Source organism: Mesoplodon densirostris, chromosome 3, assembly GCF_025265405.1.
Source record: "Mesoplodon densirostris isolate mMesDen1 chromosome 3, mMesDen1 primary haplotype, whole genome shotgun sequence".
NCBI classification, from domain to species: domain Eukaryota; kingdom Metazoa; phylum Chordata; class Mammalia; order Artiodactyla; family Ziphiidae; genus Mesoplodon; species Mesoplodon densirostris.
The window spans coordinates 165,451,131-165,465,707 of record NC_082663.1 but is presented as its reverse complement, the minus strand read 5'-3'; the positions used below and the strand labels follow the sequence as shown (position 1 = coordinate 165,465,707).

At 47.3% G+C, this 14,577-nt stretch overlaps 1 protein-coding gene across 1 annotated transcript in view; it reads right to left on the bottom strand.

Annotated features, from left to right (window-relative positions):
* The window catches only part of SLIT3 (slit guidance ligand 3), a 621,296-nt gene that overhangs the window by 115,120 nt on the left and 491,599 nt on the right, over positions 1 to 14,577 (bottom strand). Inside the window, exon 10 of the mRNA XM_060094956.1 lies at positions 4,100 to 4,171. Coding sequence (XP_059950939.1) covers positions 4,100 to 4,171 — 72 coding nt within the window. The remainder of the gene's footprint in view (positions 1 to 4,099; positions 4,172 to 14,577) is intronic.

Genomic DNA, 14,577 nt, shown 5'->3' with positions numbered 1-14,577 from the left:
CTGTCTCGCTAACAACACTTTCCTGAGGAAGGAGACTTCTCTTTAGGAGTTATTAGTTCAGGGACAGCCTCGGGGCTCCTGTCCCTGGAAGGGGAGATGCTCCAATTTCCAGCTACAATGAACCTCTCTGGTTCCTTTTCTTTACCAAAAGAAATCAATGGGTCTTTGCTTTTGTGGAGAAGAGGGAGAGCTGGGGTCTTGGAGGGTCAACAAGGAGGAGGGAAGGGAATATTGAGAAGCAAGAACATCTAAGCAGATTCCTTAGCAATTGCCTCCAGCGAGGCCAGACGCCCCAGCCCCACAGCCTCTTAAGCTCAGTCCTTCTGCCTGTTTCTCTCCTCCTCTACTATCCTTCCAAAGGGCTGCCCGACAACCTTTGCCTAGTTCTCTGCTCCCTTCCCTCCTTGTTTCCAAGACCTGCGAGTTGAAAGATACTCTACAGGTTAAGGTTTCTTAGGCACAGCTGTTGAGCTTATCCCTTTAGCAGGCGGGATCGCCTCTAACAAATCCACAGATTGTGCTCGCAAACTAGTCAGCTTACACTGGCCTTTTCTTCAGAGCTCTGCTTTTGTATAAGGGTCTTAACAAGCAAATGCTCTGGATTATCCTAATCTTGCTCGCCTCGCCCTCAGCCTGGCTGCCTAGCAAGGCATTTCAGGCAAGCGTGCAGGGTCGGTGCTCGGATCAGACTAGGGAGAAAGCCTCATTTGTTTACTTTTTTGGTTTATTTTTTTTCCTGACATTTTTAATGTGATGTCCCTTCAAGGTCCTTGGCCCTCTACCATGTCAGAGCAGGTTCTGTGACCAGTGGGGAAGCCCTCTGCTTTAGCCTTGTCAGGACAAATTCATTTTTAGTTCAGAGCTAGACTTCTGGATGCACCCGTCTCTAAGGACAAGGTGAGATGTCTTGTGATTTGGAGACGCTGAGGAGTGGAAACTGGAGAAGTGATAGTTTAGCTGGGAACTGACCCTGGTGGTCACTTCATCTTAGTTCTTCATTCTGCAGGAAGGGAACAGCAGCCACAGGTAAAGGACCTGTAGCCACAAGTGACTGGACACAGCGATTTGGGTACAGAGCTGGCATCTCCAGTCTCCCTTCCATTTCACCGTGATGAGTGCAGAAGGTGGTGGCGATCCTGGACAGGAAGGTAGACTGGGGAAGGCTTCGGTGCCCACCCATCTCCACGCTTGACCCCTCCCACTCCACATCAGGTGGTCCCAGAGCTGACTCCTGGTGCTTGGGCCGCCCTCGATGACCAGTGGTTCTCAAACCTCACTAGGGTGTTTATTAAAACGCACCCACAGAGGGTCTGATTTGGCCCTCTGGAGAACTGGGGTTAGAAATCTGCATACGTAACAAATCTCCAGATGATTCCCAGGCAGGTGATTTCTGAGTCATACTTTAGACCAGTATTTCAGAATCTGGTCAGTCTCAAACCTACCCCAGTCCCCTGGGGCTTGATAAACTGGATGGTGGAGAAGAAGTGGCCTTTGCAGACAGTTCAGAAGAGAGGTGGCAAATTCCAGTGCCAACGAGGGTCAAGCGGGGATTATAAGTGTGAGACACTAGGACCTGGTGGAACTTGTGGAATATCGCTCTACCTTAGAACATGGGAGGGAAAGAACTCAACACCTTTGAAGGTTTGACCTTCAAGTGTCAGCGCTCTCGGTTAACCAACCCTGTAAGACTGGGACATACTCTCAAACGTCTGCTACCCTCCCTGCAGATGGCGTCTCTATCTTGGTACTAGTGTTCACCTGGAAGTACTTTTTTTACACTAAGCTGACAGCTAGAAGTTCATCCTCTTCAGGGACAAAGCCATTCAACATTCAATCAAGCCATTCAATCAAGGAAATTTTATTTTTCTTTTTGTCATTGGAGATAAGAAGAGGATGCGGCTCACTCATAGCTGAGGGAAAACTTTTTTCTGTGAGATATTAAACTGGTCATGTATACCTAGGAGGAGTTCACCCTTAGGGTTTTAAATTCTGTTTTCACCAGGGACCCTACTTCTCCAAAGCCCTTGCGCTTCAGTCTGGATTTCTGAAGTTCTGTTAGTCAGAAAAATTTTTAAGTGGTCTCTCTTTCCTACCGCCATCCCCTTGTGGGGGTGGGGGCGTAAAAAAGGGCATCATAGTAAATATCAATAGCATCAGAAGTGATCAAAAATGAAATTTACTTCCCAGGTAGTGATGGAGAAGATCTTATGCATTTTGAATGCACAGATCATGGCAACTCCAGTGGGATGGAGAAAGGACAGTAAAGCATAGTCACACTCTCAATTACCTGGACTTCACAAAAAATTAGAGCAGTCACTTAAATCATGTAAGAGATATAGGTTGGGGCACTGACTGAACTTGTCATTTTTCACTGAAATTACTATCTGGCTGCATAATCAAGCTGGGCTTTAAAAATGAATTGGGGGGGCATATGGAGAGTGAGCTGGAGAAGCAGGGAGACCAGGAGATTAATGGCCCAAGGTTTAAATATTAAGGCCTATATTTATTCAGCTCCTCCAGCAGGAATGCTGCCAAAGGGAGGGAAGGAGTATGTGCTTAGGGCTGGCGCATTATGTTGGTTTCTACTTCTGGAACTGTACCAGGAGGAAATCTTGTTTGGTTTGGATTTCCAGGGAGATGGGAAGTTGGCTTCCTAAGATCTGAGGGTAAAGCATACCAATGCCACTGTTTCGCGGGGATGTTTATTTTTAACATAAAAGGAGCAAGCAGACACTTAACCTCTTTAATGCAGGCCCTCCTACTCAAGGGAAACCGATGAATCAGCCTGCGGTGGAAGGGAACAAGACCAAGTCCATGCATATTTCTACCTGCCTTCTCTCTTTTCTCTGTGTCGGGGGCCAGAGAGAGTAGGTGAGTGCAATGAAAGCAGCATCGTGATTACTGGGCTATAATAAATGATTTCTTAGCCTGGAAAAGGGACAGGAGCCTGCCTCCTAGGCTTTTAATATCTGTGATGGCAATGGCTGGGTTGTTTCTGAATCCTACTAGCCTCCCTTCAGAGCACCCCGCTCTGAGTGACTCAGGGTGGTCATGTGATGGGGAGGGGTGGTGCTGATGATGTTATCACGATGGCAGGGATGAGGGCCATGAGGCTCAGATGCCGTCAAAGGAGTAGGGAAGGTGCACTTCAGTGCTGGTGTCAGCAGGTACTGATAGGCTGTAGTGATGGCGTGGTATTGGATATGGTGGTAATGGCCATGCTGGGGATCATCATGGGCAAGGGAGGTTCCAAGGCTTCTTATCTCACTTAGAAAGATGAGAAAGTCCTTACCATGGGGCCCTTATCTACATCTCCAACACAATCCCCACCACTTTCTCTTCATTCACTCCATTCTTCCTCACGACTCTGCAAACCATCCACGTATTATGCTCCTGAGAACTCCTCTAGACTCACTCCCTTCCTTCATTCAGGTCGCTTGCCCACAGAGGCCTTCGTGGGTCCACCCATCTAGAGACCACCCCTCCATCAATCTCTAGCCCCTTCCCTTCTTTTGTTTTACTTTCTAGTACTGGTCAGTTTCTGACATTTACTTGGTTTTATTTCTGTGCCCTCCCACTTGAATATGCAAGCTCCATCAGATGAGACTTCGTTTTAGTTCACCCTCTACCCACAAGTCCCAGCACAGTTCTTTGTCCCTGGTGGACATTGGCTAAGAATTTGTTAGATGAATGCGTGCATGGTGGTAGGGATGTTGGTGACGGTGCTGTAGGATGATATAGGGAAATGGCCACGTCTCTACTGAAGCTCCTACTTGAGGTCCACATCCCCCAAACCAGGGGACAATCAAATGGTGAGATGGGATTGTTTTAGGCTGACACAGCCCCACCTCCCACCCAGATCATTTTACTTCACTCTAGTTGGAGTCGCCCTTAGATATGAGGTGCCTAAACCCATACACTGCCCCATCTGAATGCAGCACTCTTGTCTTACCTCCCCATCTTGGGAGCCGTTCCAGGTCTGACACTGCACTCTCCTGAGGATTGTGACGCAGCCTCTCATCTGGGCAGGCTGCCCACTACACAGAGTCCCCCCCGAACTGAAAACATTTGGGCCCATTTCTCTCCAGGGGAGACTCACATTCGCTTCAGTTTCTTGTACTGGGTGAAGGCTCCAGCAGGGATGGATTTGATGGAGTTCTGTTCCAGGCGTCTGAGAAACAGCAGAAAAGAGTCAATTAACCATCCACCCATCAACAAATGGTTGCCGGGGGCCTTGAGGACAGGATGGTCTCTCCCATCACGTGGCATACATTCTTAGATGAGGGAGACGTGGTAAACACTGTCCGAAAGCCTGAGACTCGTGTTCTGGTGTGTGGAGTGGCCAGCTCAGGGTCTGATACCCCTGGGAGAAAGCTAGAAAAGATGACTTCTCCTTGAGGATATTTGTCCTTGCTTATGATAAGTTGTCTTTGGGAGGCAGTTGTCATCTTCAGAAAATGCTGTAGGAAGTAACCAGAATGCTGAAAAAGTCAAAGGGATAAAGAGAAGGAAGAGTAAAGAGAGATGGACAGATAGCAATGCCTATCTGTTCTGGAAGCATGTCACCATTCAGTTAAAACCTCCACCATCCTGCTGCTGGGGTGCAGTACAGGCAGAGACTGCATTTCTGGGCTTTTCTTTTTTTAATGGAGGTATAATTGACATATAACTTTAGCTTCAGGTGTACAACCTAACGATTCAGTATTTGTTTCTGGGTTTTTCAATTGGCTGTTCTAATATGATGAAGAAATAGCCTTCAAGTCTCTAGGCTCCCAGCCTGACATTCATCAAACCGGCTCCCTGATATCCTGAGGGCCCCAGTGGCCCCGAATGGATCACTCCCCTGGGTTGCTGCTACAATCTGTAGCTTTGTGGCCTTACGGACTCTGCTGAATTGCTCTGACTCTCCTATTACTCTGGGAAGAACAAGAGATGCTGCAGGCCCAGAGCCCAGAGCTTCCTTGGAAGAGGAGGAGCATGGGGCGTGAGCAAGGCTTTTCATTCTTCATTCTCTCATCTATCAAATGACTTCCCGTCACCAAGAACAGGTGCGGTGGGAAACAGGCATGAGCGGAAGGCGGGGCCCTCTATTAGAGGTGATGAATGGTGGCCTGGTCCACATCTCCCATCCCTCCGAGGTGTGGATCTTTTCATCACCTCCTCATTTGGCATGGATGATCCCCAAACCCTCTGCTGGGAAGACACAGAAAAGTGTGTGTGTGTATGGTGTGTGTGTGGGTGTGTGTGTGTGTGTGTGGAAGGGGAGGGCTGGTGGGGAGCAGAAGGCAGAGATGGGAGGAACTGGCTGCCTTGGAGGCTCCATCTAGAGGATGCACACTTCTGGCTGGGATGAACCCATTCATCTTAAAGAGTAATCCCTGCTGCAGAAGAGGGGAGACAGTGGTATTAATTTGTGCCTCTGCAATCTCATCTTCATTGGGGGAAAGAGAGTATTTGTTACTGGAACCACTAATGGAGCAGTTTGCCAGCAATTTTCCCATTTCAAACAACATCTCAGCTGCTAATGTGGAATGGTTTGTCAGGCCTACCCATAACACAGACAAATCACTCTCCAGGCCGAAGGAAGGGGGTAAGGGGTGGGGGAGAAAGAGGAAGGGCGGGTGAGAGGAGAGAGGGAGCATCAGGACAGATCATTCTTGGCTGCCAGATGAATCGAGTCTACAAATGAGGCTGCCACGGGCTATTAAGAGAGCCTCTTCGGGACCGGAGGGGCCGGAGGGGCCGGGGAGTGTGCTCTGTCGAGCACGCGGGCATAGGCTGGCTGGACAGCGGCCTGGTTGGCCCGCGGTGAGCCAGAAAAGCATGCCACAAGGTCGCAGAGGCTGCAGGCTCCTGGATATAGCCACCCACAGGGGCAGCAGACCCGGGCGGGCTGCCTTGACCGAGGAGTTCCAAGGACAGTCTCATTTTCCAGCTGAGCAGAGTTCAGGGATTTCTCAGCCAAGGCAGCAGCTCCGTGAACCTCTGGGGCTGCCAGTCGGGTGGCAAATGCTCTCCAGGAATCCTGGGATTCACCTGCCATTTTGGCAGGGGGATTGCGGCTGGAGGATGCCTCTGGAGAGAGCCACTGTCTGTAACGATGGCAATCCCCTCAGTTTCTGCAAGCGGATCCACTGCTCCCAGCTGCGGGCCAAGAGCCCAGGCAAGTCAGGTCAGCTGGCTGACCGTGCAGTTCGTAATGAATAACGTCCACTTTAGGTATGGCTGCAAGAGCTAAGGGAAGGATGAATCAGTGAGTAGGATGTGATACCTATCCCCAAGGAGTTTAATAACCTGGTGATGGAGACCAGCCCAAGACGGTCCATCACAGAACCAGATTTTAGAACCAGTAACAAGAAGAGTTGTCCTTTATGGAACTGAGTTGGTTTAGGTCTATTATCTCTGTGAATCCTTACACTTCTGAGGCAAGCTGTGTCGGCCCTACACTGTGGACGAGGAAAATAAAACCTACATGGATCAAAGAGCCTATCCGAAGTGACAAAGCTAATAAGTGGCAGAACTGGTATCTTTCTCTTTCTGTCCATTGGATGCACTGCCTTCTCTATTTTTTGAAAACAGAGAAAGTGAAGTCCATATACTAAAATAGCTTTCCCAAAGTCCCAGAAAAGTTTAAGGGGTGAAGACCCCAGTACTCATTCTGAGACATCATGCAGTCTCTGCAGAAGTAGGTATGTTGTGAAAAGGCTGCAGGCATTGAGGGAAGATGGAATATAGATGCATGTGTGTGTATACATATACACACAAACACACACATATATATAACAATATATATATAAAATATGCAAATAGAGTGCAAAGGTGTGGCTTTCAACAAAGAACAAAGAACAAAGAATTCCCATCTTAGCCTGTTAACCCTGGCAGGGACGTTGCTGTGTATCCTGTACACTTTACCCTTGCACACTCTGGGGATGGTCTTTATTTCTGCAGTCTCTCTGCCTCTTATGCTGCTGTGGGTACCCGCTGGACATGCAACCCCTTACAGGGTGCCAAGGCCAGGACATGATGTGGGTTAGCCTTGCCCCAGGGGGCCTTAGAGCTTGTCAGTGTACTTCAAATGTAAAGTTAAGGCAAGGGTGAGGATAATAACAGTAAGAGCTAGTACGTATCAGCTTGTACTTGTAAGTCAGGCATCAGACCAAGAGCTTTGCACCGTATATCTAACTTAGTATTGACACCTCTCTGAGGCAGATCCTGTTTGTCATCACTACTCCCACTTTAAACATGAGAACACTGAGGCTCAGAGATGTTAAGTCACTTGTCCATATTCACAAAGCCAGGAAGATCTACTGCCGGGACTCAAACTCAAGTTCATCCAATTGGAAAGCCTGCACTCTCAGTCACTGAGCTTTGCTGAATACCGTTTGCTGCTGAGGCACCTCCATTCCTTGAGTCACTGCCCGCTCATCCTCAGGAAAACTGCCCCTCGGTCAAGGGAGGAGGTCTGGGGTGTGTGTGCCCACGCACGTGTGTGGGCACACACACAGGCTCTACACAGCAGCAGCCTCTGGTGGGTTTTACACAGCTTGGAACAAGCACACAAAGATCCATACTCCCAGTGACAAAAATTCAGTGTGAAGGACAAAAAGCAGCATTAGCATCAGCAAAAACTGTCACATTTAGGGATGTGTCTGAAGCCAGCGGCTGTCTTTGGTCTCTCTTAACTGGCACATGTGTCTTTCTTTGGCAAACATCCTTCAGGCTGCAAACTGATTTAATAGAACTAGCATAAAAACAAACATACAAATCAAACACCTGAGCATCTTCCGGCACTGGTAGAAACAATGCGAACATTGGATGGAGATTTCAGCCACTTGTGTTCTGTATTGATTTGCCCTAATTCCTCAGTGCTTCCTTAATGATCTGTCATTCACAAACAAGCAACTGAACACAATGTATTTCTAGCAATACATAAGTCAACGTGATGCCAGAGGGACTGGCAGGGGCATAGCTAGTGCAGGGCCATGGCAGCAAGTCACCTGATAAAGAGTTTCTGGAGCTGGATTAGAATATTCGTTGCAATAATGGTGGACATCTACCATTTATTGAGGGCTTTTTATATATCAGACACTGTGCTCTTCACACACTGGCTCATTTTATTCCTTCAACAATACTACAAAGCAAGTAGTATCACTAATATAATAACAACAGAGATGAGGCATGTGGGCATATGTGACATGAGTCATTCCTAACCAGCTTTGCAGAGTACCTGGCATTGCCTACAGAAAACAGAGGTGCAGACACAGAGCCAGATTTGCTCTTCTTTTTTTTTTTTTTTTTTTTTTTTTTTTTTGCAGTACGCGTGCCTCTCACTGTTGTGGCCTCTCCCGTTGCGGAGCACAGGCTCCGGACACGCAGGCTCAGCGGCCATGGCTCATGGGCCCAGCCGCTCCACGGCACGTGGGATCTTCCCAGACCGGGGCATGAACCCGTGTCCCCTGCATCGGCAGGAGGACTCTCAACCACTGCGCCACCAGGGAAGCCCTGCTCTTCTTATTATATGCATATACTCAGATGCCTCCAACAGAGAACTCTTTGTCATCAACTTAGAAAAAAATGAGAACTTGAGACTAAAGCATTCTATCATGTCACAGATGTGACACGTGCATAAGCTTTTTCCTTTTAGATTCCACTTAGGAGCTTTCAAACATTGTGCTAACTTTCTATACAATTATGTTATATTATTTAATCTTCATGGAGAATCTCTAGTAGGGACGATGAGCCCCATTTTGCAAAGATGGGAACTAAGTGAAACATGAGATGTTAAGAAAGGTACCCAAAGAGGCAGAACTGGGATCCAAACCCAGAACTATCTACCACAAGGCTCTGTTCTTAATTATTCTGCTGCCTGATCAGCTTCACCTTTATCCCTCCTGCCCCCAACCCATCCCACCCCCTCTCCTTCCACATGGCAGCCCCCCAGAAACCTGGTGTCCTCAGAAGAAGATGTGGTACGTATATACAATGGAATATTACTCAGCCATAAAAAAGAACAAAATAATGCCATTTGCAGCAACGTGGCTGCAACTAGAGATTATCACACTAAGTGAAATAAGTCAGAAAGAGAAAGACAAATACCATATGATATCACTTACATGTGGAATCTAAAATATGGCACAAATGAACCTATCTACAAACAGGAACAGACTCACAGACATACAGAACGGACTTGTGGTTACCAAGGGAGAGGTGGGGGAGGGAGAGGGATGGACTGGGGATTTGGGGTCGGTAAATGCAAACTATTACATTTAGAATGGATGAACAACAAGGTCCTACTGTATAGCACAGGGAACTATATTCAATATCCTGGGATAAACCATAATGGAAAAGAATATAAAAAAAGAATGTATATATGTGTAAAACTGAGTCACTTTGCTGTACAGCAGAGACTGGCACAACACAGTAAATAACTATACTTCAATTTTAAAAAAAAGGAAAAGAATCCCGGATGCTGATGATTTCCAGAGCCCTTCAGCCCTTTTGCTCTGCTGGCTGCTTTTTTTTTTTTCTTTCTTTCTTTCTTTTTTTTTTTTTTTTAACTTCTCTCTCTTTTTAAAAATGTCCCTGGTGACCAGTATCGTGGGGGCATATTTGCTTTGTTTAGCAGATAAACCATTGTTTATCTCCCCACCTCAGATAAACAATGGGGTTGAGGTGAGGCTAGATGGAAAATAGGGCTACCTTTTCCCCTAGATGCTTTTGATTTATGATTTGACGTTTAAGTCCATCCACAACCTTTCTCTGGCAACTAAATTTACCTGTTATAGCCAAGGGCATGAGACTCGGGATGACACTAAGTGGAGGTACAGAGCAAAAACGGAAGAAGATGGGACAGAGATGAAGATGAGGTTCTAGGTACAGATGGCCCCTCTCGAGCCCTGAGGCCAGGAGGGCGGAACGAAGACCACAGAACGGAAGAAAGTGTGGGCCTCTGGCTCTTCCCAGAATCTATCCCTGCTGGAGGCTGGAGCGGGTTCAGAGAAACGACAGGGAGCAGCAAGAACAGTGCTGTTGATGGGAGCTCAGTTTTGAGGAAAATCTGCAGGGAACTGTCTCACTGTGGGTTCTCTGGAAGAAAGCTGTTTTTAGAGGAATTGGCTCTGCTATTCAGGGAGACCAGTGCACACTTCTCTGAGCTGCTTTGGCTTTGAAAAAAAATCTAAAAGAGTCTGCCAGATTGCTTTGCATGAGAGATAGACCTTCCTTTCCCTGAATGTTGGGGAGTGCAGAACCCCTCCCAAGGTTCAAGAGCATCACTACCAGCTAAGGATTGCACATATAGGGGACAGAGAACCAGATGTGGTGCAAAGCGACCCTAAGGAGAAGGAGAAATCTGGGTTATATAGGTGGCTATGGACAGGAGGTGGAATTCTTGATGGTAAAAAGAGAAGTCACGTTCAGATGTCTTTGGGATGATCAATCAGACACTTCCTGTGCATCTTGGGGTGCACGCTACAGTTTCTACTCTCTGCTCCCTCTTTCTCATCTTTCAACCTCCCCCACCTGCTGGTCTTCTCTCATTGATAAGAGGATGTATTTTAACTGCTCAAAAGACTTTTAGGCTAACACACAGATCCCCAGGCACGGGCTTCGTTGCCTTAGGGAACAAACAGGTTTCCTCTGCAAAGGTCTCTCTTACATGTCACCTCTCCCAGTATCTAACCAGAGAATCTTGCCTCATCTGCTTTAATGTCTCAGCTTTATTTTATCACAGAGGAGAATGAGGCAAGCACAGCAAGAGAAGTTCTAGGCAATCTGTCTGGTGGGTCGTGTGTGCCCGGTCAGCAGGGGAAGCCTTATTTCCATGTCTGCATACATTTGCATGAAGATGAGCTACTGCCAGGCTCAATTCACAATGCAAGTGTCTAGCCTAATTCTTGAACCTGTTCTCTCAACCATAATCTTCAAAAGAACTGAAGGAGCTTTATGGAGGGATCTTACGCAGGTAGCTTCAGCCCCTGTGATGTGGTTTCCAACCCTTCTCACCATGCCTAATATAAGAGTGGTGGTAATAGTAGCCGCAGTTGTAGTAAAATAATACCAGTCGCTGCTAACATAGGATATCCTATGTGCCAGACCCAATACTAAGCATCTGACAGCATATATTCATTTCACTTTCACACAAACCATTAAGACGGTACCACTAGCCTCTGAATTTTTCAGTTGAGTAAACCAAGACTCAGAAATGTTATTTGCCAATGGCTAAAAGGCAGGGCAGAGCTAAAATGTGGGTCTGCCTGAATTCACGGTCTACACTCTTAAGACCCTGCTTGTTGTTTGTGGCTGCTTATTTTTAGAAGTGCTCTAGCTAGGTTGGCCATTCCCAGACTTCTGGATTTCATAGGCTAGGTGGTTACAGACCTCTTATTTTGTCAATTAAGGCAATCTCTGTGTGTCTGTTATACATAACATTTATATATAGACTTATATTTATAATTATATAATAATGACACATGATTAAACACATATTTATATTACACACACATACTCATCCTTCAGTGGCCATCATTTTATAAAATGAAGAGTATTTTTAACAACAATGATAACAGAGTAAGGAAGTCTAGAAATTTAAAATAAAGGACACTTCTTGAAATGGAATATTTTTGCTCAGTGGAAAAATATCACATTGTTCTTGTTATTCTTTTTTTTTTTGCGGTACACGGGCCTCTCACTGTTGTGGCCTCTCCCACTGCGGAGCACAGGCTCCGGATGCGCAGGCTCAGTGGCCGTGGCTCACGGGCCCAGCCGCTCCATGGCATGTGGGATCTTCCCGGACCGGGGCACGAACCCGTGTCCCCTGCATCGGCAGGCGGACTCTCAACCACTGCGCCACCAGGGAAGCCCTGTTCTTGTTGTTCTTACTTGACCTCATTTAAGGAAAAACTCAGTAATAATCAGACAGCCTTTCAGAAATAACTAGCCTAGCTTGTCAACGTTCCTTTTAAAATTCAATGTCCAGGTATGAGCCCAACGGCCCAGGTATGGTCTGGCCTCCATGGGTCGCATCTCCAGTGGGGACGTCTGTAATTTCTCTCCCCCAGACACCTGAGCTGTATGCCCGTGAGGCCCAGGCTGGAGGTATAGGGATGTGGAGTGGGAGAGGAGGGCGGGCAGGCCCGAGCTCCTGAATCAGGGCTGGGGCGGGGACAGCTGTGGTTTGAGACCTGGTCAGCGGAAGGTCTGTGGTTGCCAAAGAGAAAAGATAAAAACTGGCAGGCGGAAGGGGAAAGGAACAAGGCGGGGCAGAGAAAGAAAGCAAGGTGCTATGGGAATCTGAAATGAGATGCGTGTTGGCGGGGATTCTGTCTTGACACCCTTGTTGGGAGGCCCAGAGTCCTACCCTGGCATGGATGGAGGGGATGGCTCTTGTGATGTGGAGCACAGGGTTAACTGGGTAGAGAAAGAGACCGGGGCTGGGGAGGAAGGTGGGAAGACCGTGGGTGCAGAGAGAGAAAGAAGCGGGGCGGGTGGGTCAAGGGAGGGAGAAAAAGAGATGGGGGAAGGGTACCGAAAGGGCAGAGAGGAGGGACAGGCGTAGGGGGCAATGGGGGACGGAGGGCGGGGGTGGGGATGGGCGGGACAGGCGTGAGGTCTAAGTGAAGTCCCGGGAAGGAAGCGCGCTCCAAGGCTGGAGCCACGGACCACAGGAGTGGAGGCGAGTCACAGTAAAACACAAAGGGAATTAATTCACTGCTGGTGTTTGCTAAGAGAAGACAGACGGCTGAGTGCAGGTGGAGGAAAGTACAGAAGGTGTGGACATCAGGGTCAAACAAACACACGTGGCGTGGCGGACTCGCTGCTGCCTGCGGGAAGGGCGTGGAGGCGTGGGTTGTGTCCATGGGGGCTGGGGAAGGACGTTTGAAAGGGAATCCGAGGAAAGCTGGCAAAGCAACTGAAGAGAGAAGAAACGAAGGCTCCCCTGCCATAAGTTATATGTTTCTTCTCATCTCAATCAGGGTGAAACCAAAGTCATTCAAATGATCTGGCCCCTCATTACCCCTCCGACCTCATCCCCTGACACTCTTCCTTGTGTTTACTCCACTCCAGCCGCACTGGCCTTCTGGTATACCAGGCACAGTCCTACCTCAGGGCCTCTGTGCATGCAGTCCCCTCTATTTGCAATACTCCCCTCCACATACCCACTTGCTTTTTCTCTCACTCACTTCTTTAGTTTTCTCCACAGAACCTACCATCTTCTAACATAATAATTCTTTCTAATTCACTTTGTTCTGTTTATTGTTTGTTGCACTCTTCCCTCAACTAGAATGCAAGCACCATAAAGGCAGAAATTTGGTCTATTTTGTTCACTGCTGCTCCCTAAGCACAGAACAATGATTGGACCACAGTGGGCTCACAATAGATGTTTGCTGAATGAATGCATGAATGAATGAAAGGGTCAATGGGTCATCTATTGGAATGCATTGGGAACAGAAGGGCATGCCCTAAGAGGAGAAAGAGGAGGGGGGAGGGGAAAAGGGAGGAGGAGGAAGGAGAGTAGGGGGAGGGGGAGGGAGAGTAGGGAGAGGAGATGATGCAGCAGAGAGGTGAGGGAAATGTATACAATATCTTTTATCTGGAGGGATTTTATCCAATGATGTTTCTAGTTGGGGGGGTCCATCTAATCATGTGTTTAATAAAGCCATCTAAAGATGAAGGTAGAAATGAAAACAGTGATTGTCATGTAAAGAGTGATCTTCAGGTCAATGTTCACTGACCCTCTACTCAATCCAGAATGAGACACTGGTCATTTTCTAACATATGAGAGAAGAGTGGACAAGATTAAGCTACGCGGACAAACAAATTTTACTGGAGTTTTGGATACCCGTGCACACACATAGACACACACAATCTTGTCGCATTACATAAAGGTCTGATCTAGACGACAATAATCTGATTTGAAATGATTAAGAGCTCAGCCTCTTGCTCAGTAATAGTAGCTGTGAAATCAGTTCATTATTCGTATACTTTCCTCCCCCACCACCATTTTATAGAAGGCTTGCCCTTGTGTCAAGGGCTATATTAAGTGCTTTACATGTGGTATTTCATTTAGTTTTCACAATGACCCGTTCAGTAATACTATAATTATCACATTACTATAAATGAGAATACTAGAGACGAGAGAGAGCAATTATTTTGCCCATAATCACAAACAGCTAGTACATGGTAGAACCAGGATATAATCCCGGGGTGACTCTAGGGCAGGGACTGGCCAACCTTTCCTGCAAAGGGCCAGACAGAAGATATATTAGGCTTGGTGGGCTGTAAGTTCCTTTGTCACAACTACTCAATAATGCCCTACAAGAACAGCCATAGGCAATACATAAATGAATGGGTGTGGCTGTGTTCCAATAAAACTTTATTTACAAAAATAGGTGGTGGACATACTTGGCCCATGGGCTGTCATTTGCTGACTGTGCTCTAGAATCTATGCTCTTGACCCCTGAGCTATCATACCTGGGAAAGCCTGGAAAGAGAGCAAAGAGATTGCTGAGTGCTTTCGACAGTCAGCTCTAACAGCCCAGCATGCCGCCAGCCTGTGGGGGACTGGCTGAGACCAAG